Source organism: Chrysemys picta, chromosome 11 (assembly GCF_011386835.1).
Source record: "Chrysemys picta bellii isolate R12L10 chromosome 11, ASM1138683v2, whole genome shotgun sequence".
Classification (NCBI taxonomy): Eukaryota; Metazoa; Chordata; order Testudines; family Emydidae; genus Chrysemys; species Chrysemys picta.
Window position 1 is genome coordinate 33,697,169 of NC_088801.1, and position 23,109 is coordinate 33,720,277.

The 23,109-nt window shown below is 41.5% G+C and overlaps 2 protein-coding genes across 8 annotated transcripts in view; one reads left to right on the top strand and one right to left on the bottom strand.

Annotated features, from left to right (window-relative positions):
* IFIH1 (interferon induced with helicase C domain 1) overlaps positions 1–1,070 on the bottom strand; it is a 52,371-nt gene extending 51,301 nt beyond the window's left edge. The window contains exon 1 of the mRNA XM_042860793.2: positions 821–1,070. The gene's annotated coding sequence lies outside the window, so the exon portion shown is untranslated. The remainder of the gene's footprint in view (positions 1–820) is intronic.
* GCA (grancalcin) lies at positions 1,071–21,655 on the top strand. 7 transcript variants are annotated; one of them, XM_005290357.4, is made up of 9 exons: positions 1,120–1,301; positions 5,561–5,734; positions 12,858–12,914; positions 13,975–14,044; positions 15,075–15,118; positions 15,410–15,557; positions 17,996–18,109; positions 18,540–18,598; positions 19,493–21,655. In XM_005290357.4, exons 1-9 carry the CDS (start codon positions 1,278–1,280, stop codon positions 19,517–19,519), a joined length of 717 nt encoding a protein of 238 aa, XP_005290414.1. In that variant the 5' UTR covers positions 1,120–1,277; the 3' UTR covers positions 19,520–21,655. The 7 variants fall into 7 exon arrangements, with proteins under 7 accessions (XP_005290416.1, XP_005290414.1, XP_065416796.1 ...); XM_042860794.2 differs by lacking the exon at positions 1,120–1,301 and adding an exon at positions 1,649–1,764; XM_005290356.5 differs by lacking the exon at positions 1,120–1,301 and adding an exon at positions 1,906–2,214.
* Positions 21,656–23,109: the final 1,454 nt, after the last annotated feature.

Consider the following 23,109-nt stretch of genomic DNA (forward strand, 5'->3'; position numbering starts at 1 on the left):
GTGTGCCAAGCTTGCCCGACTTACCTTGCCATAACAGTAGAGTGAGACCTGCTTTCAGAGCTGAGAAGTGATGGCAATGGCAATAAGAAAGCCTGCCATCCAAGACTGCTCCAGGTCAATAGGGCAAGGCCCCAGTTGGGTGTAGGGAAATCCACAGCAGGGAGAAGTTATGGTGGGGATTTGCACAATTAAGTGCATCCTTTTGCACAGGCTGGGAAGTGCGGCAGAGTAAGGAATTACATTGGCACAACTTGTATATTTAGACTAGGCCTTATGCCTATTTTGCAGATAGTGACTATGCAATGTGTAGAGCTGTGGAGAATTAGGCCCAGAGTATTTGACGTGTAAAATATACATCTACTTGTAAGGGTTCAAAGTGTTTACAAACATTAAAGGACACCTGAAATCAAGTCAGTTAAAAAAAGTTAAATAGTCTCAGTTGCTAAACAAGTCCCTGAATCCCCCAGTCAGTTTTTATGGTTGTAGAAACACATTTCCATGTTTTAAAAAAAATATTATTCCTCTTCCCTATTACTGGTTGAAAGGCCAACATAAACAGCGGGGCCTCTGACTAAGTACAAAGTGCTGTCACATGCAAAAATTAAATTCAGAAGAATAATATTTTGTTTTCTCTCTTGGCTTCAGTAACGATCATATTTGAAATAACAGAAGGGAAAACATTTCCAGCCCAACCTTTGATTTTGAAATTGAGGGTTTTAGACCCCAATGCTTCCAATAGCATCTCCGCACAAGAGGGTAACAGATCACCCGCCCTTGTTTAAGTACCAATCAAAAAACCATTGCTGCTGTTGCGACCCACCTTACAAATCCCCCAGCGCAGCCTCTCCCTCTCCCTCTGCCGGGACTGACACTAGCGCAGTGGCTCAGCGGCCTGCCTGCTCTACGCAGCCAGAGCGGGATTCTGCCCTGGCTCCAGTTTCACTTCGTTAGTGTCTGCAATATAACAACTGAGAGAGAAGCCCTCCCCCACACACCGCCCCTCTCCTCCTTATCAACGCCTTCCCCCCTCCCCACACGTGTCCTTTCGCTCGCTTCCTGCCGCCGGCCCTGCACAAACTGGGGGGAGGGGAGTTGCGCCCCGCCCTCACGCGGCCTGACGGCGAGGGGGCGGGGAGCCCGCCAGCCAATGGCTGGGCTCGGAGGCTCTGGCTCCTCCGAGCTTCCGCGATCGGGCGGGGTGAGTCGGCGGCGTAGCAGCGGCAGCAGGTTCCCGGGCTGTGAACTGTGACGGTAGCGGCTCGGCCCGTGTCTCCGCCATGGCCTACCCGGGGTTCGGAGCGGTGAGTAGCTGCGACGCGGGGCCCGGCGCCCGCGGCCTGAACAAAGCCCCGACGTCGCCCCTTGCGGGCTCCGCGGGGAGAGGGCGGAGTGAGGCCCTGCCGCCTGGGGGCCTTGCGCTTCCGCACGGGACAAAGGCCTGAGCTGGGCTGGGCCCTCCCAGCCCACCAGGGCCGGCGGGACCAGCAGCTCCTCGGGGCTGCCGTGGGGTTGGGCGGGCGCAGCAGGCGTGGGAGGGAGCGATCGCTCGAGCCGTGACGGGCAGGCCCCGCCCCGGCGGCCGGGCGTGGCAGGCTCCCAGCGGTGCTGGGGGCCGCCTGTGTGGGAGGGATGTGGGGGGCGCCCGAGGGGGCTCTCGTCACCCGTTCGTGCACTTCCCGGTAGTGAGCAGCCGCCGCGGGTAGGCCCCGGCAGGCGCGGCCCTGGGCCTCTTGCGGCGGCCCTAGCGGTGGCACGGGAAGCCAGGTAGGGGGATTGCCTAGAGCGGCAGCTCGCACCCACTCGTGGCGTGGAGCACGCGGGAGGGGTCAAGAGAATGAAGTCAGTGCTCGAGTGCTGGCCGGGGCCCTGGTGTGAAACACAGAAAATTTGGCTCTTTCAGAACAAGCAGAGCCAGTTTCAGTGAGTAGTTGGCGGAGAAGGAGAACTGGGATTGCGGCGCTTCTAACCTTTGCGTCACCGCTCTTTAAATGCAGTCCAAATTATCCTGGGAAGCAGTTGGGACTTCCGTTTCTCGTGGCCATCGCCACAGACTGCTCTGGCACGGAGTGCCTTTCTGACGGTCCTAGTTGGTCTTGGGCTGGAATAATCATGGAGCCTGAACTGTCCTCACAAACCACCACGGAGAGTGGTGATGTTGCAACAGGAGGCACACCCAGTTACAAAATGGCCCTGTACAAATATGGAGCCACTTCTGTGAGTTTGTAGTGTGCTCAGTAGTTTTTCCCGTGGTGTGTGCTATAAACCTGTGATGCCATTCCCTCTGCTGACCCCAGTGCCTGACCTGCTGAGACCACACCATGCTCTGCCCCCACTTTCCAGCCTGGTGCAGTGCCCTTCCCCATTCCTGAGATGGGACAGGAGCAGCTGGAAGTGGGGCAAGGCATGCCCCTGCCAGTAGCTCTGGTGCAGGAGCTGTCCACTCAGGCTTGGTTCCACAGCCCCGCTGGTATGATGAGGGAGTGGGACCAAGATTGAATGAGTGGCATTATGACATGATGCATGGGAGTCGCAGCACCAATCACTTAATTTTGGCCTTTCCATCCCTGTGTCACAGCAGAGGATCAGCAGAACTAAACCTAAGTAGGCAATAAAGTAGCAGCTATGCCTGTTCCTCCTTGCTACCGCAGCGGTGTGCACCATGCATAATGTGTACAGCTGCGGGCACCACTGTAAGGCACTTCTCACTTCATAGCAGCACAGGTCACTTGTAGCTAACTAGCATCCAGTCCTCAATAATACAATTTCTTCTTCTAGGTAAGAGACACTATTCTTGTATTTATAACTGTGGCACAGCAGAAGGAAAATAAACGCAGTGCCTTGACCTACTAAAATGTTCTCCGCTAATCAAATTAAGCAAATACGAAGTTTGATCAGTCAGGATCCATAGCCCAGATATTTATCAACTTTGAAAACAGGCTGTCTATGGAGACTTCCAGGTTGCTCCTCTGAGATTGTCCTTCAGTAATTCCTTAACTATAAAACAAGTCTCAGCTGCACAGATTGGCTCAGGTGTAACTAGGCGCTCCGCTGTCTTCTTTCAGCTTTACTTAGACAAGAGTAGCTACATGGGTCCCATCTTCCCCTGGAGCATTTGTCCCCTGAGACCATTTCTGCTTCCTTAAAGCTACATTGAAAAGTATTCATTTTTAATACTGGAACACAGGTAGTACTATAGCTACGCGATCTACTTCTTGGGATTCTGAAGGCTAGGGTACCCTCACTGCTTTCTTGGATCTGATACTACTTTTGAAATATTATACAGAGGATGGATTCTTTGGGGCCATTCTAAGCTGCCTTTTAAAGAAGTATCCAATATTGGCAGCTGCCTCTGCAGAGTCTTCTATTTTTATTCTAGAGCTTTCTGTTGAAGCATCAATGTGCAGAGTTGGTTTCATTCCCTTCTCAGTAGAGCTATGGTTCAGCTTCCAGTTCTGTCTCCTATCTCTCACACACTAGTTGCCTTGGCACTGGCATTTGTGTCTGATCTGGTGCTGAATTATTTTGGAAAATCCTTTCAGTTTCTGTTGATGAGCAAAAGGCAATTAGCATGTTCATTATATTTTTCCTCCCACTTTTTAATAAGTCAGAGTCAGGGGAAAGAAAACCTTCAAATTTTGAAGGTTGTCCTTATGGTACTGATAAAAATAAGTGCTTATTGGAGGATGAGGTCCTCTGCTATATACAAATAAAAATCACTTCTAAGCATTATTTTAGTAGTTGAAGGCCCACCCATTTCAACATCACAGTACAGTTTCTCTGCTCAACCTGTCAAGACTGCTGAAACAGTCTGTATGACTGATTTAAATAACTAAACAGTTTAGCACAGGAGTGAAGAATATAATATAATTAATGGAAACTGCAGGTAGGATTAGATGGTTAGACTTTATCCAAACAGAATTAGTTACTAAATTCTGCAAAAACGTGTCCATATTCTCTGTTTTATACCTCCATTTAAAAGAGAACCACTAACAACCGCCATTTCTTTTTGGAAAATAATTTAATTGCTCATATAACATTTCTTTGGTAGTGCAATTTATTCTTTTGCAATCATGTAGTAAAGTACACCTCTACCCCAATATAACGTGACCCGATATAACACGGGTTCACATACAACGTGGTAAAACTCTGCCCTGCCGCTTTGAGCAGTGTGTTAAGGGGGCCAGGCTGGGCCGGGGCCAAGGGGTTGGAAAAGGGGCAGAGGGTCTCGGGAGAGGTCAGGGGGCCCCCCACCCCCTGGGTCTAGGAGCGGGGGGGATTTGGGGGCCCTGCAGTCCCAGAGTGGCCCGGGGGATTAGCAGGGGGCCGGGAGCAGCCTGCTCCGCTTCCCTGGTCCCAGCAGTGTGGCTTGGGGGAGGGGGCTTGGGGGAAGGGATTCCCCCCACACTCAGCAGCAGAAGCGGAGCAGCTCAGCTCCACCCTACTCCACACCGCCAGCTGCCAGCCGCGGCACTCCATTTCCCGCCACAGGTGAGTGCGGGACCTTTCCCCAACCACACCCCCCCCCGCCCCCCAGCGACACGGCTGGGGCAAGGAAAGCGGAGTGGGCTGGGGCCACATTTCCCCCAACCTCCTCGCAGTTACCGGCGGCGAGAAGCGGAGCAGCCCTGCCCCAGCCTGCTCTACTCTGTCTGCTCCCAGCCACAGTGCTCCGCTTCCCGCCACAGGTGAGTACGGGAGGCGTCCTTTCCCAGATCTCCCCGCATTCACTGGCGGCAGGAAGCGGAGTGCCGTGGCTGGGAGGTGGCGTAGTGGAGCGGGCTGGGGCTGCATTGCTCTGCTTCCCGCCACAGGTGAGTGCGGAGGGCGTCCTTTTCCCAACCTCCTCGCACTCACCGGCAGTGAGAAGCAGAGCAGTCCGCTCTACTCCACCAGCTCCCAGCTGCGGCACTCCGCTTCCTGCCACAGGTGAGTATGTGGGGCATCCTTTCCCCAACCACCCTGCACTCACCGGCGGTGGGAAGCGGAGTGCCACGGCTGGGAGGTGGCGGAGTGGAACGGGCTGGGGCCACGTTGCTCCGCTTCCCGCCACTGCTGGTGAGTGCCTGTCAGGGGGCGGAGGCTGTGGATAGGGGTTGGAGCAGTCAGGGAGCAGGGGGGTTGGGTAGGGGGTGGGGTCCTGGGGGTGATTAGGGACAGGGGTCTCTGGAGGCGGCGGTCAGGGAGCAAGGAACGCCAAAGCAAGTTTGATATAACGCGGTCTCACCTATAATGCAGTGAAATGGTTTTTTTTTTTGTCTCCTGAGGACCGCGTTATATCAGGGTAGAGGTGTATTCATTTTAGAACTATTCTAAAAACTCTGAATTAGAAAGTGTTGTGTGATCACAGCATACGTAACTTCTTTAAAAAAAAAAAGGGGGGGGGGCAGATAATGTGGTGCCAGTGTTTGGATATATGACCGATCAATTTGAAGTGGTATAGTTATTTGAATTAGTCTGTGTAATGGGCATTTAAATAAAAGTGCATTTGTTTGTAAGTGGAAGTCTGTTACTATAGATTGAGCTGGTGAAGACACTGAAATATTTCTCTTTTTCACAAAAGTATGGAGGTTACAGTGGTCAGATGCCAGGAATGCAAATGACAGTGGGACAGCCAATGCCAGGAGCAGTACCAAATATGCCTCATGGAGGATACTCTGGATATTCTGCATATTCTGGTACTTACTCTGCTGCTGCTGACCCTATGTGGACTTACTTCGCTGCTATCGCTGGACAGGTACAGTAGTATATGTCATGTAATTAAGTAAGCCTTATGAGTTTACCCAGCAAAGTCTGCTTTTTTCTGTGAAAGAACACTTAGCTTGCTCAGTACAATATTATTAAAGCTCTCAAGAATTGTGTCTCACCAGTAAAATTGGATTGTGTTTAACAATAATGGTAACTAAAACTGGCATTTGAGTTTGATGTCCCCTCTCCTCAGTTAATTGAACAGTGTTTGTGACTAATAGTATAAAGCCTAATGTCAGTGGTGAGCTGTAAACAAGCTTTCATCCTTCAGTAATACTTTCTTAACCTGAAGAACAAACTTTACAGTTTTACATGCTTGAAATATAGACATCTTCAAAAATACCTGTGATTGCCTAAAGGAAGAACCAATTACTGTGTCCCCCAACCCCCAAAATAATAATAAGAGCCTGTTAAACCTTTGCAGACTTGGTGTAGTCTTATTACTCTATTAATAAAGATAAAAATTTAGGTAGACCTATAAATATTCCATATTCATGTTTTCACTGCCTACTGAAGTGAAGGTGATGGTCTTCCTCAATCTCTCTCTCCCTCTTTTTCTCTCTCTCTCTCTCCAGGGCACTTTCATAGTATTGTGCCACAGTTTTTTATGCAGGTAGTAAAGGGAAACACTAAAATCCTGTTCAAGTGGGGTCTGAGAACAAACCAGGATTCTCATGAAACTAATTTTGGTGCTTTCATACAGGACAAAGCAGAAAGGGAAAGACAGTGCAAGAACATGGCATCTAAAAGTAAAATCCCAAGGGACTTGGGTCTTTAATACAATTCAGGCAGCATCCATTTTAAAGTGCTTCTTTTAACCTGAGGTCCTAAATCTGATATTTAAGTTCCTCAGTCACATATTGCTATCCAAACAGTATCTCTTATTGATACAGGATTGCATAGTATGTTTTGGTAAGATAGTGATGGAGGGTAGAAGAATCTAGTCACGTTTTTTTAACTTGCTTATTGTGCCAGCATGCTACTGAATGGCTTTGAAGAGCTATATATACCTCTACCCTGATATAACGCTGTCCTCGGGAGCCAAAAAATCTTGCCACGTTATAGGTGAAACCGCATTATATCTAACTTGCTTTGATCCGCTGGACTGTGCAGCCCAGTCCTCCTCCTCTTTCCCTCCCCCCCGACCGCTGCCTTACCATGTTATATCCGGTCGTGTTATGTCTGGGTAGAGGTGTAGTATAAAATAAGGGTATTAAACACTGAGAATAATGTACACATGACGATTGTATTGGGTTGGAGTGAAAATAGATACCATGTCCCAATCTGCATTATGTTTCTGTAATGGGAATGGCAGCAACAGCACAACCTATGATCAAGTGATGTAAGGAATAAGAACCGGGAAGTTTCTTGGTGTGATCTGGGGGAAAAATGTGGGGGGAGGAAGGGAGGGAAAGGGGGCTGACAAGGATTCACAGAGGGCATGTGCATGGCCCCACAGGTTACTGTTCACTAGATGGTTTGGGATTTGTGCTGCCAACATGCACATTCCTAAGAACGTGGATCTGCAGAGGCAATGTATTTGAAGATCTCCAGTTCCAGGTGAGTAATCTTCTCTTCTAGATTACAGGAGCTGCTTTGTTTGTTTGTTTGTTTTGTTTTTTATCTCCTCTCCCACCCCACTGCCCCCCTGTCTGGCATAAGTCACACAGTCATTACAGATTGAGGCTGTGAACCTCAGACTGTCTATTGACTTCTGCTTTAAGATGCATTGTGCTGCCTTGACTCTGCTTGCCTAATCATCTTTTATCCTTTATTTCTTTTTTGGTGCAGAACACCACTTTTTCTGTTTTGTGATGAGTCATATCCTGCCTTTGTCCCTACTAACCTGTGGAAGCAGGAGCAGATGGATACACTGTGAAATAGCTGCAGCGCTTAGAGCAACACAGACATTTTTAATGCATTCCTGAGTAAAGGGTCCAAATTATATTAACTGCTGTGTAGCTGTATGTGATCCCTGAGCAATACTTGATCACCGTTGGTTTTCTTCCTTCTCAAACATGCTTAAGACATGACATTTTCTAAGAGGATAAAACGTATCCAAAAGGTATTAGCAAAGGCATATTAAGACTTCATAATTAAATTGCCTCAACTAGGACACTCATGACTTCCTTTGCAAAAACATTCAGTTTCAGTGATTACAGGCCAGAAGTACCCACATGTTTACCTCTGAATTGCAAACCTGTCTGAACTGTTTGACTGGTTGGGGCATGCAACATAAATTGGTGCTGCTAGGAACAGTAAACTAAAACTCACTTTCTGTCTGGTCATTGGATTAGTACTAGGACTGATATGATCTGGTATAACCAGGTGGATTGATTTAAATCAGCAAGCAGGAAACCTTGATTTACATCAATGGTAATCTTGTTTTGCAATTGTGCTTTTTATGGTTATCTTCCTAAAGAAATTTTTGATTCTCATTGGTTGGTAGCCATTAAAACATGTTGATTTGCACTTAAATATAGCCATTACACTAAATTTGATACTCTTTTGCTGACCAGGAGGATTTAAGCAATTATGTAGCTTAACATACATTCATATTCCTAACTTTACACTTTTATGTTAAAAATGGTGAATGATGTATTTCTTATTTACTAGTAATGTGTCCAGCTGTATTTGGATGGAAATTGGAATTCAATTATGTCCAAAAATATGTAAAATTGCTTGACTAGTTCAGTAAAACTGAACCTTAAATGTGCTGGATACATAAGGGAAAAACTTTATCAAAACAGTTTGCATTTAAAACTAGGAAGTATTATCCTTGGTGAATTGAAGTGATTGTTTTTGGTCACCATGTCCTTCAAGATTTTAGAACTACAGTAGAACCTCAGGGTTACAAACTGACCAGTTAATGACACACCTCATTTGGAACTGGAAGTATGCAGTCAGGCAGCAGCAGAGACCAAAAAGCAAATCTAGTACAGTACTGTGCTAAATGTGAACTACAGGGGGGAAAAGGAAAAACAACCTTTTTTCTTCTGCATAATAAAGTTTTAAAGCTGTATTAAGTCAATGTTAAGTTGTAAACTTGAACAACCATAATATTTTTTTCTGAGTTACGAACATGTCAGAGTTATGACAACCTCCATTCCTGAAGTGCTTGTAACTCTGAGGTTCTACTCTAGTAGAACTCGTCCTCACACCTAGTTTTTATTCATAGATTGGAAGAGGAAAATAAGCTTGATTGCTTTTTCAACTCCTAATTGGTTTCTTAATTTTGAATGAACTAGTCATTGAACTGAACTAGTTGAATAAGCTAAAATGAAGAAAATATTCTCGGTGGAGACTACTGGTGTCAAAAGCTGAGTTTCTTCAAATGCTAAATCTGGTTGCAGGTGCTAAGCTAGTGGCTTTCATCAGATCAGTGGTTAGTTTGACTGTTTTTAAAACTTCACAATATTAATTTAATTGAAATGATTAATAACTTATAGTACATTTAGACCTTAATGTAAGTTGTCATCATTTTAAATACTTTTAAAAAAAATCTGAATTTAAAAAAAATAAATTTTTTATCCTTTTAAACCACTCTAGGTATTGCTCAGAAAGGCCTTTTCCATTTCGCTCTCCTGGAATTATTAGCAGTTTTGCTCAGGCATAGGGATCCATACCTACACAGATCCAGGTGCAGGATTGGGGTCTAAATGCATAGCTTGTGACTTTATAATAGCCATTATAGAGAGATGATAGTTTTGCCATTTACTTTTGTGAGAGCAGGATTCAACCCATAGCATGTCTTCAGCAGGAGCAGCAGTAACACGAGTTACGATTCTATGAGTTTCACACTGTTCCAGAGGTACGAGACATGATTCAAGGCAGAGGCCCAAAAAGGTGGGGGAGAATGTGATGAGGCATAAACAGAGTAGGAGAAGCATCTGCATCTGACTCCTCAGTGAGTAATTGTGGTGGTGGTGGTGGTGAAGGGAAGAAACGAAAAGGTTTAAAAAAAAAAAAAAAAAATTGGATATGACTGTGTGCTCGTGTCTTCTCCCCTAAAAGTGGAGAAATAGAAAGAGGGACTGAATATTCCTCTCTTCTGTATAGGCTCTTACACAGTATCACTGTAAGATAAGTGCCTGCTACACAAAAGAAATGCACGCAACCTAAAGAGTGGGGGAGAAAAGGTCATTGCTTAATTTTAGAGTGGACATTGTATGGTTTTTTTCAGTTACCAGTTTAGTTATACAGTTAATTGGACTGGCAGCTGAGGAAAAACTCAGAATTAAAACTCTGCCATTCCCAAAATTGTGGGTTTCCCTTTATCCTGATGCTCATATGAAATTGAACTAGGCAAAGGAAATGTTTGTCCAAAGCCAAGGCCGGCTCCAGGCACCAGCTTCTCAAGGTATTTGGCGGCAATTCGGTGGACAGTCCCTCACTCCGCCTGGGAGTGAAGGACCTCCCGCTGAATTGCCGCCGCAGATCGCAATCGCGTCTTTTTTTGTTTTATTTTTTGTTTTGGCTGCTTGGGGCGGCCAAAACCCTGGAGCCGGCCCTGTCCAAAGCTGAAATTATTTCAAACTTTTAGTGTAAAAGATTTCTTTCTACCTTTCAGGAATCTGTCTCCATAAATAACTTTTGCTAAAGATCATTTCTTGTTTTGTCAGCCAAGCTCATCGGTAGGATTAGTGTCCTCCAGCATGTTAGAGTGAATTCAAAGCTAGATTAAATCAAGACTTTGGTTTATAGGCATAACATGCATGAGGTGAGCTTGACTGCCTCAGAGGAGACGAAGATCACACTTAGTGAAAGACGCAGTTTCACATAGTCCCTTATCAGAGTGGACAAACTCCAAAATAGAGAGGTTGATGGATGTGTGTTGGAACCTGGTTGAGCTACGTGCAAGCCACCTGTTTTCCTTCTGATAGCATGCTTTATTACGAAATCCTGAATAACTCCTAGCTAAGTTTGCAGGAGCCATTCCATTCCCTATTTTTTCACATTCTAATTTTCTCAAATGTGTTTCAGTGGAAGTGTCTCCTGGTTAGTATCGGCCTAAAAGTGTGGTCTCCAGTTTCATGACTATTGGATGAGCTGGTTTTGAGCTATGGAACTCAACAGATTTAGCATGTTCCTATTTGTTGTCTGTGTCTGATAACTCAGAAATAGCTTGGTTCATTCACTGTTGTCTACCAAGGAATAGTGAGAAAATTTGTAGCTTCAAACCTGCATTGTCTTTGCTGTCAAAATCAATTCTATTCCAAATTTATCTTCAGGAAATTTACATCTGTAAGTAAAAGTAGATTACAGTTAACAAAGGTCTTCTGTTGTCCACTCTTTTCCATATCTCTGTTCTAAGTGCAGTATGCTTTGCAATATGACAAACCTTGAAACATATTGGTCTCTCTTCCTTGCATGCATGTGTATTTGTGTAACTATGTAACAAAAGCCCTTATTGTAAGACGTGTGGGTAAGGAGCTGAGTTAGTTTTTGTGAGCTCCTTTTGGAATCTTAACTGAGCTCTTGCTGACTTTTAGAGGGGTTTTTCCTTTTACTTATTTTTTTTTAAATTCTCAAGTATAATACTATAGTAAACTTAGTTTTTTGTAGGGGGAATACACATTCACTCCTGAAGTACGAGGCACATAACCACAATCTGTCATCTACCATGTAGCAAGACCAGTGGGGTGATGGAAGCGCTGGCCTTGACTCTCAAAGAACTGAGCAGGTAGAAATTCAGAAACATGGGGATTGAATTGCTTTTTGGGTGGAGGGCAAAAGGGGAAAATTGTATTTCTGACTTTCATTGTACTATTGATATGACTAGTAAATGAGATTCAGAAATATAATATTCACCTCACTAAAATTTAAGCTATTCAGTTCCCTTCTTTTTCTTCACCCTTCTTTTTTTTTTGTGTGAGCTTACCCATTGAAAAATGTCCTTTTTCCTATTTGAGGATAAAGGCTCCATACTGTGGAGATTCTTGCAGCTTAATAGAGCTGATCACTTTTACTTTAGAGCCTGCCAGTGTTGCTCCTCAGTCAGGCAGATGTGGATTGATGAAGAGCATGTGATTGTGTGTAGTCTACACAGTGTTACTAGCCCCTGCTGTAACACAGTGATGGGTGAAATTCAGTCCTCCATGGAGAGCTGCAAACAGAACACCTTTTTCTTTTCCTACTCCCTTCAAGATGACAGTGTCACCTCTGCTCCTGCATGAAATCCAATGATATAAGCAGGAACAAGATGAATCTTACCAGGATGGGCTAATTTTGCTTTGTTTCTGGGGAGTTCCTCTGAATGCGCTATCCTCATGGCTTTACCCTTAAGGCAGTATAAAGAATGGCAGGGCAAGGAACAAGAAAAATGGGTCTTAAAATATTTTCTCTCACATTTAACTTCTATCTATTCATGGGACAAGCTCACCAAAAATTGGTTCTTCCTATTTTACAGCTCATGTTTAATTTTATTTGTTTTATAAAAACCAAATTTTAGCATTTTAGTGTAAGATACAGTAGCAGTAAAATAATTTGACTTGTATGCTGGATTTCCTTATTTAACTGTTTATGTTGGCCAATCATAATATCCTAGAACTGTAACATGGCTCTTCCAAAAGTTACTTAGAGTGTATACCTAAATACAGTGTAAAGTGCTGCTTGTCCTTTCATAGAGATGTCATTCCACCCGATACCAGATCTGCTCAGTGTGTCAGCTATTTATACTTACTAACTAGCCACAAAACTTAGCTTGCTGCTATAGTTTCTAGTTCCAAGAGAGAGCGGAAGCCCAGCTGATTAGACCTTTCTACAAAGCTGTCAGTGAAGCCTAGAGAATCTTGTTTAAAGTCCTTTGTCATGTGTTTTGTTGTTGTTGTTTTTCCAAGGAAGATGATTTTCCTGTTACACTCACTTGCTTCTTGAGAACTTGGTTCTTGGAGAATCCTTTTTATAGGATCAAATGTGGAGGTTTTGAGAGCTTGTTACCTTTTGGTCTTGGGTGTTCAGAGGGCTGATCTGTACATGTCTATATGGGATGTTTAGCTTTCAGATTCACCTTTTTATGTTGCTCTTATCTGCATCGTTCTACTTCAGCTATAATCAGTACTGGCAGTGAAATAAGCAAGCTTTTCGGTTATTTTAATATCCTTCTTTTGAAGTGCTCTGTGGAGATGCTGAGAGAACAGGATGCTAGGAACAGAGCAGAGGAACACGAGGTAACAGACACAGTGATACTTGGCTGACAGAAAAAGCACATCTAGTATAGTCAGATGTCCTTTATGTTCAACAGTCAGTCATCAGACAGCATCATATCCCTCTTTATTGCTTTTCAACCTGAAGGATTCTAAAGCACTGTGCAGCACAATCGACTATATTGATTCTGGAATAACTTGACCCGTTACTAAAATGTAGCTATCACCGCCTTCGGTGTGGAACATGGCAGCTTTTTTTTTTTCCTTTTCAGTTTGAAGAGTTCGCATTCTTCTAAAAAGAGAAACATCTGCAAGCTGTTTAAAACTGCACAGCCACACAGTACAATAGTTTAGCACAGTAAGTGAGGAATATGTATCCACTGAACTATAGAAAGATTTCGGTAGTTAGAATATAACTACACAAATTGAAATTTAGCCAGCACACTGGGAATAACATCCCTGCTCTTAATAGCATCATAGGTTCTTTGACCACAAAATGGTCAAAATGTCAGTTTTATTGTATACATCAACCAAAGGAACAGCAGCAAAACTTCGGGGGACCCTTGACATGTGATGGGCAAAAGAAAAGGACCTTTTTAATAATTTGTTTCAAAATGGAGGCTCTGATACTCTAGAAGGCTCTCATTAAAATCATGAACAAAATAGAAATAAGTGCAGAAAACGTCTTAACCAATTATTTGATAGAATTGTTTGCAACTTTATGAAAATTCTATATTGATTATCAGAAAATGTCACTGTAACAATTACTGCTGAAGGCTCATTTTAAATAGGTATTTGTTGCTAAGATAAGATTCCATTTAATTACTGTTGCTAAGATAGAAGGATTCCATGTAATTGCTGTAAGCAAGGAATTCTATTTAACTTTAGTGCTGCAGATTCTTGATTTAGACGAGGCACCATTCTGTAGTTTTGTTTTTAATTTTTTAAGTATTAAATATCTTTACCTAGTTATAATGAACTAATTAGTTTGTCTTCAGTTAGATTATTCACTGGCACTTCATTTTTGCATGAATTTGTATTGATAAGTGTCCATGACCATAAACCTATGCACTCTGTTCTACAGGATGGTGAAGTGGATGCAGAGGAACTACAGAGATGCTTAACACAGTCTGGAATCAGTGGGACCTATTCTCGTAAGACTTTGAATGTTGCTACTGTACACTTTCTTTTTTAATCTGTGGATGATATTTTGGAATTTCTGTTCTTCAAGGAGCATTCCCTCTCTCCCATGTGTACCTCTTTCATTTCCTTCCTTATCACAGATTTCCACTTGGTGCTGGCATATGTCCTTTCTATGCACCTTAAATAAATGGTACAGCCCTGCTAATGCCAATCCTGAAGATCAGCATTTGTGCTAGTTCATCTGTACAGTGTTTCCAGTACACTTTATTTTTACTTTCTTTCACGCTTTCCCTCTTACACAACAGAATATAAAAACAGTTGCAACCACAGGGTCTGGGCTCTGGTGGGTGCTTATCCCCCTCCCAAGACATGTACCATGCTTTTTAATACCTTTGAATGAAATGGCATATGGTTAGAGACCAGGTAGGATCTCGAGTGCAACATGTTCCAAAACGCTTATTCGGAAGGCAAAATAGTCTCTTATTTTGTTTTATTAAATCCTTATAACTCCTGGAATCAAAATAAAGTATCTTTGCTTTATAGGTTATGATTTTAATACCAAATCTTACTGTTCTTAAGGTATTACTGTGTATTTGACATGCGTAGCCTAGTAGTAGAGCAAGCTTTCCTATACTGGCCTGCCAAATGTGCCTTCACCTTGAGATACTGAGTTGAGATGGTAACTTGGTTTCCATGCCTGTTTAATCCTTGTTCTCCCGGCTGATACTGAATTAATACTCTCCATTAAGAACAGGAGTTGGGTCACCAGTTCCTGGCTCAGTAGATGCTAAAAAGCAATCTGTCCTGCATTTTATCCACATCTAACCCATGGCTTAAATAACTAGTAATGTAGAAGCAAATATCTTCATGTCCTTTTAGCCATCTCCTACTTGATTTTGTTTTTCCTGGTGAGCTTTCAAAACCTCTTGCAAAAACAAATTAATTCATGTGTTGACTATTGTGACTGAAACATCACTGGTTACTAGAAATTACAACAGTAAAATTAATCTAGTTTTGAATCAATCTTTGACTATTTTTCAGCATTCAGTTTGGAAACCTGCAGAATTATGATCTCCCTGATGGATGTATCCTTGGGAAAATCTAGACTATACTGTAATCTTAAAGTCAGTTTAAACCAATTAATAATCCTGAGAAGAAACTAGAATTTCGAACCATTTTAAACTAATATGTTTTAGAACACTATCTTTGGGCTCCATTAATTTTTAATGTTGCACAGTAATTGATTGTATTAGTGTTGTCAGGGTGGTTAGAAGTCAAGGTGCCTTATGTGACTTGAAAGTATATGTAATTTGGTTGCCCTATTAAGTTATTAATTTTAATGCATTAAGTTATTTTTGTTAACAAAACTACATCAGAGAGATTATACAGGAAAAATGGGATTTAATGAATTCAAAGAACTCTGGGCAGCTCTTAATGCTTGGAAGCAAAATTTCATGATGATTGATCAAGACCGAAGTGGAACCGTGGAACTTCATGAATTGGGTCAAGTCATTGCAGCTATGGGTAAGATAGCATTTGAAAAACTTCTGCAGCCTCCTGTTTGTTCTATTTATTGCAATATATATTACTACTTTAATTATAAGGATGCAGCATGTAGAATATGGAAGGTTGCAGTGGATTGTGTTGCTACCTATTGGGTCAAAGTATAGGACTTGCCAGCAGTGTTGTACGGGTACCGTGCTTCGTTTCTGGAACTCCAAACTATCAACTAAGTATTCCTCCCTTTCTGGCTAGCCCAGAAATAGTGTCGATAAGCTTCATAGAGAGCTGTATATAGCTATCTTCTGAAGGAAAGATTGGTCATGTGGACACACATTCTTGAAGATTGGGAGGAGACAGGAAATGCCATGTTCAATATGGAACACAGTGTTAATTTTCATAACAAGTTTTTAGATGCAGCACTTCTTGGTATTGGCATACACAGGGCTAATGCATCAATTTGGGGTACAGGAGGGAAAGGAAGACTTTAGTATATTCTGTCGCTGGAGGAGTCATGGGCATATGTCTTCCTAATGAGGCAAAATGTGTCCTGGGGGCACAGCATTTCAGCAGAGTACACCTCTACCCCAATAAAATGCGACCTGATATAACACGAATTTGGATTTAACGTGGTAAAGCAGTGCTCCGGGGGGGGCAGGGCTGCGGACTCTGGCGGATCAAAGCAAGTTCGATATAACACGGTTTCACCTATAATGCGGTAAGATTTTTTGGCTCCCGAGGACATATCGGGGTAGAGGTGTATAAAGATACACACAGAAACTATGATGAACCTAGACCATCTTATAGGGCAGATGTACACAAGCCTGTGAGCTTCCCCTTTGATAGTAGGTCATTAAAGATTAGTGACTAAAAGTTGCTCTTCATCTAGAATACCCCAATGTAAAAAAGTTATACAAATCTTGATCATAGCTGCTGCTAGCCAACAATAGTAAATCAGGAACCAGTACCAGACATTTCACTGACATAAAAAGGCTTTCTGTTAAACTGCATTTCTGGAACATTGGTGGATAGGCAGCCTGTTCCATTTCCCTCTGAGTGGGAGAGGCTAATGCTTTTGTGGATCAAAGTGCTGCAAGTGTTTGGAGCAATAGTTACTTTGTGCATGGGATTTTATATGCACAGACTATCCTTAAGTCTCTGGGCTGCAACTTTTAGCAGCTGCTGCTAAGTTAATTATTGAATAGAGGTAGTGGGTGGAAGTTAGTAGCTTCCTAGTTACTCTTGAGTCATAGGTAGACATTGACTCCACTACTAGGGGGTATGATTGCAGCTCAGGTAGACATCCCACACAAGTATTACCATAGGTAACAGTGTAGATGTAGGGACATGGTCTTCAGCAATGTAACCTAACCCATAGGAAAGCCTGTGTTGCCAGATCTACGCTGCTGTTTTTAGCAGTGCTAGCATGGGCCTGTCACAGCTCAGATTGCAGTATAGACATCTCCACGCTTGATTCTGAATGACAGGAGGCCGGGAAGAATAAATGCCAAGGGAAGCTGAATTTGCTAGAGACTTGAATCCTGCATGAGATGTCTCTGGCCTCTTGCTTGAAAACTACTACTTTTTAAAGTGTATGCAATTTGGAAAACATTATATACCTAAATAAAATTCTCTTCCCTCTCTTCTTACACTTTCTGAAGTTATGAAAGGGGGTCTAGAACATCCCGTGTTGCTCCTGCAACAATCAGGCACAGGAACCTACTTTTCTAGAGGCAGAATTTCATGTTCACGATGGTTCTGGCAGGCTGATTTTGTAATCCGCTCATCTTTTCTTTATTTGCCTTTGTGTTTGACTTTTCCCCTCTCTTCAACCTGTCAAACAGCATTAAAGCACAGAAACTCCTCTTTGTACAGTGGAGAGTCATGCTGTCAGAGCATGCTGCACTTTCTTACTTGTAGAAGGCTCTGAGTTCAGTTAAACCACTCTAATAATACTAGTGCAGAGTGTGTTCCAAATAAAGCAATTGGCAGGTGAACTGGCAAACAGGCAGTAGATGCTAAACATCCTTTTGCTGGGCCTTGTTAGAAATGTCCACAAGCCAGCCTCTGGCTACTTTTGCTAAGACCATGCAAAAAAGTCAAGGGTGACTTGATTACACAGAATTAGTATCTCTGTTTAATATGTTTATTTACTTAATCTCTGCTTTAAGTGAAAGATTAAATGTCTTGACTGTTTCTGATAATGTCTGGAGTTGTCCTTTCAGATGAATTTCAGGATGGGGACACAATGTATAATGGAACTGTTCTAATGTCAGAAAACTTGAACTTTTTCACTGCTGTATATGAATACTTCTTCACTGTGCCCTATAAACAGCATTGACTGCAATACAGGATGTATAGCAATTATTATTTCAGTAGTCATACTTTCCAAAGATTATCCAGCAAACTGTTGCAAAACTGACAACATTACAGGCTATAACTTCCTATTTTTGGTCTTTTAGGTTACAGATTAAGCCCTCAAACACTAACTGCTATTGTAAAACGTTATAGCAAGAATGGCAAAATCTTTTTTGATGACTATGTGGCTTGCTGTGTGAAATTACGGGCATTGACAGGTATGTATGGGGTTTTCTATTTTTTGAAATAGAAATGCAGTACAGAGTGTTATGTTCTAATTTTTCCTCATCTAAAAATTGTAATTGCAGTGTAAAGATTATTCTTCAAGTTCTTAAATCTCTTACAATTCTAAGATTACATTTTAAAAGTTTATTTTGTAAATAATTGTCTTCAGTGTTTTGAGTAATAGTTCAGTATTCAGGATACCTAGAAAGTATTTTTGCTTTTTTACTGTAAGTTTAGATAGAATGTGGAAGGAAAGAAGTATGAAATGTTAAACTGGTTCAAAAGTGACAAATTTGCCATGGGGGAAAAAAACGAGAAATGTTTGACAAAGTAATACTGCCAACCAAATTTACATTTAGTGTCTACATTAAATACTTTGGAGTTTTGCAAAGCTCCAATTTACTTATTTTATTATTTTCTAAGATTTCTTCAGAAGACGAGACAACATGCAACAGGGATATGTGAATTTTGTATATGATGATGTAAGTATCTCCAGATTAAAATACTCAAATTTGTCAGGACTGTATGAAAACATTTTTGTTGCAAATGACTGACTAGATCTGCATGTTTAAATTTGATTTTAAAATCTTATCTTCCATTATGCTTTGTCTTCTCAGAAATGTTTTTTATAATAAACTCTTTGGTTGCATTCATGTTAACTTTCCTGTACCTTCACCTCCAAAAAATGACTAAAAACATCCCTCCTGTAAAGCAGCCACCCTGTAATGGCCACTCTGTAATCCAAGGCCTTAATCCTTCAAAGATTTAAGCACAGGATGAACTCTGTAGGACTACTCACATGTTTAAAGATAAGCACATGCTTATCTTTACAGAGCGGAGGGCTTAATATGTTTTGTGTAGTCTATTCATGGGCTCTGGGTAGTAATTACTACTGAGAGTATGCCCATTGACTTCATTGGACTACTATCCAGTAGGAAGTGTTTGCAGGATCAGACTCTTAGATTGTAACAGTCATCTGTTACCTATATGGCACTGACTTAGCATCATAAGCATACATGACATTATATAGTGTATGTGTTATTAATAGTACAAATTTAGCAATTTGAAAGTCTTTAATGCTGAAAATTTAAAAACAAAATAAATATCTCTAAATTTTATTCCTTTCTAATTCTGTGAACACTTCTAAGCATTTGTTCATCCAGTAGACAAGTCCCAAGTTGTGTTCCCACAGTTTCTTCTAGGTATTCATTGTTCTCCTCTCTTAACCCCCCCCCCACCCCAAAAAAATCTGACAAAACCAAGACAGACAATTCCGGCACTCTTTAGATCTGATAATTTGTAGTCTTCCAATTGTTTTCATTTCCCAGTGTGGTGGTGTGCTGAATGTTAGCTACCTTTTTTTTTTCCCCTTCTAGTTTTTGCAGTGCACCATGGCAATCTGATGGAAAGCTGCTAAAGGATATAGACTCCGACCTGTGAAGTCTTCTGCTGAGAAGAAATTAACTGAACCTGCTGTGAATTGAAACTGTAGCAGACTTCCCCCATCTTTCTGCCTGTTAAGACATCCACTTTGAATAAATGTTTTGATTTTAGTGCACAGTTAAGAGCAATAAATTTTTTTTTCATTTTTAGTTATTTTTCAGAAGCATACTCTTTATATGTACATGCATAATTCCAGACACGTACCCTATTGTTATGCACTCAAGCTTAATGAAGACTAAACAAACTTTTTGCTTGTAACAGTTGCAAGCATAGACCATTTCATTTTTATATGTATTTAGACTGCACACATGAGCAGAATATCAGACATCCTGTTTTTTAATCTAATCTTATCTAAGTATTGCATGTGACCATCAAAGTGGTAGTACATTGTTTCAGCTGGCATACTCTGAGGAATTCTAGTTGCTTGGTGACACTAGTTCAATATTCCACCAGAAACAACTTAATACAAGTTGTTACGTAAAACTCTCCAAACTCATTGCAATAGATTTTTTTTTTTCCTGAGGCAGACTGTTACAAATTGTTCTTCTATTTGGTTTATTTATGAATTGGACAGTGCTTGTTGAGTAATAGTTGAGATCCTCTCTGCTAATCAACATGCAGAAAGCCAAAACAAAAATCTTCAAGGAACTATTGTGAGTCTTCATAGAGTTCACTTTCCTTTCAGTTTGAAAGCTTTCAAGCCCTCACCTATTCTGTAAAAATTGACTCCCAGTAGACCCTCAAGTTGGTGAACCTATTCCATTTTGAGATTAAAAAAAATTCTCTTAAGAAAATCACCCAGTGAACAGAAGTGTCTGATTTAAGGGATTACTCAAGCAGGTCCTTATTTTGCTAGGATATTTCAGCAGTGCTTCTAACAGAGAAGTAATGAGTGGGTCACAACCATGATCAACTCTACATCTCATCAAACTTCTGTTGGTTTTGTTCAGTCCCAAATTTTGTAATCCACAGCCATTCTAGGTTCTGAATCCTTCAACAACAAACCTTAGCAGGGGTTAAATTGGAAGTTATGCTCATGTCATGCTTGAAGTGGAGACTTACTGTGATGCATTGAGAGTGCTCTGTGGTTAAGAATTTATGGAAATATTTTTCTCATGACAAACAAGACACTTTTAGTCTTGTAGTTCTGTTGTGTGCGCGCGTGTATACATTTTGCCAATGAGCAGTGTCGTATGTAATTCTGTGCTTCTTACACCTATTCCCATAGTGTCACAAGTATACTACTAAACATAACAATTTAAGAATGATTTTGCTGAATATTTTTGATACTGAAATGTATTCAACCTTTTTAGATCCCTCTTAATTGTATTTGCATTATAGTAACTATTGGAAGTAAATTTTCAGATCTGTATCGAACTAAATATTTGCATATCCTGCTGTTCAAGACTGAAATAAGTAAACAATTTTTGTGCAGGTTTAGACCTATTGCCAATAAGTATTCATGTTGTAAAGATACTGAATATACTCATTTGTGTACACGTACTTTTATTTGTAAACAGTGAACAATTTTTCAAGTCATCTTTGAGATTTTTTTTTTAAAGAAATAAGCATTCAAATAGCTTGCCATACATTTGTTGTACAAAAACTTGTTATGTTACAGGAGAGGCTATGGTTTATAAATGATGCATTTCATCTAGGTTTAAAAAGTCTGCCAAATATATTTTTAAAAATCCAGCTTTACAATTCTATATTAAAGTGGAATTATAGTACATTTTAAATGACAGGGGAGGCAAATCAATTCTAGGGGAAGTCTTAGATGGACTAAATTAACTTCCATTACAAAGAGCATAGCCACACTGTGTTGGTTAATGATCCAAAACCATCCCAAATGGGCATTGAAAAGTCAAGTAGCAAATACTTTCATAAGAATAATACAATTACATCTTCTACTCGCACATAGCTCTACAGTGAGGAAAGCAACTTCTCCAGAATGTTTTTCATGCAATTACAGGGTCCAGGATGTGCTCCTCTTGAACAGTAGTAGTAAAATTTGTCATGATCACTTATGATTCCACAGTGGATTTTATTTCTGTATGTTATCTTTGCCCTTATTAAACTAAAATATTTACAGACAATATTTTTCTTGTAGCTTCCTTTTTCCAGGCATAATTTTTTCAAAAAAATCAGTATACACTAAATAGGCATAGTTGATTAGCAGATCCTAGAGGGTCAAATGAAATACATGCATATACACAAATCTAAAGAAAATGTTAGTTTTTGCTAATGAAATTTTTGTATATAAAGGAAATGCAAAATCGGTGTGATCATGGGCCAGGAACATCCTACACAGTCTTATTTTAGGTCAGCAAGAAACTATCCATTTAAAGTATTCATACTTCTGGAAAGTCCTAAGTGTAGCATGTCTGCATTTCACGTCTATTTACGTCTCAGTAAATCTGGATCACTTTTGTTTAGCTTGCAAATAAAAAAGGGAATTTTCTCTGACTCCCCACAACTTCTACCTGGAATCAGAAAGCCAGGCTGGGTTCTTTCCTATTGTGCATGGTCACAAAGATTCAGTGTGAATTAAATAGGCCAAATTCTGCCTTCAGTTACATCTGCACAACTTTTTTTTTTTTTTTTTTTTTTTAAGTGGGGTTTGCTTGGAGGTAAATGAGAAGAATTTAACTCTGGCAGTAAAATGTAGTTAATTGTGTTGCTGCATGAGAAACTGTACATTGCTCAAAGTTGTTTTGTTTACAGTACTACTGTGTAAAAAGTAACAAAAATTGGAGTAACGTGCATAGATGTGACAGACAAACCTGCTTCCAGTGAGAATGAAGTGGCCATCTTTTGTATACAGAAGTCACTGTTCATAGCAGACTACCACTTCGCTCAGTGTATACAGCAAACTCACTTTACTCTGCTCTTGCTGATGAGACAAAATTTAAATCAGTCAAAGGGCATCCTTGTTAGTGAATAAAGACCAGCCCAATGTTTTCTGCTTTGCAAAATGCTAGTTATGAGTCTGGGCCAAGTTCTTTTGTTGTTATACCAGTCAGCAGCGGCTACAGGCACCAGCACTCAAGCGTGTGCCTGGGGCAGCAAGCCGCAGGGGGCGGCCTGCCGGTCCCTGCAAGGGTGGGAGTCGGGCTGCCTTCGGCGGCATGCCTGCGGGAGGTCCGCGGCTTCGGTGGCAATTCGGCGGTGGGTACGCCGAAGCCGCGGGACCAGTGGACCTCCCGCAGGCATGCCATCGAAGGAAGGCAGCCTGCCTGCCGTGCTTGGGGCGGCAAAAAAGCTAGAGCCACTTCTGATACCAGTGTAAAGTCAACCTAAATCTGGTGTGTTTACACCAATGTAAAGCCACTGTACTGGTAACTTCATTCACTTATATAATTACTCTAGATTTACCACAGTGTATGTCAGAGCTGAGTCTGGCTTTACCTTAGCATTTTTCCTATAAGCAAGATCTCCTTATTCTGTAACAGTTTCCAATTCCACTGACTATATCGCCAGAATTGTCAGCAGGGCTTGGCTTAACAACCACTAGTGGGGCCAGTTTTTCAAAAAAGCTCAGGATGTTGAG

Coding starts and splice junctions, on each gene's coding strand:
- GCA (XM_005290356.5), top strand. CDS start 2,110: ATGGAGCCTGAACTGTCCTCACAAACCACCACGGAGAGTGGTGATGTT. Junction 2,215..5,560: donor ACAAATATGGAGCCACTTCT/GTGAGTTTGTAG, acceptor TTTTCACAAAAG/TATGGAGGTTACAGTGGTCA. Junction 15,119..15,409: donor TTATGATCTCCCTGATGGAT/GTATCCTTGGGA, acceptor AAACTACATCAG/AGAGATTATACAGGAAAAAT.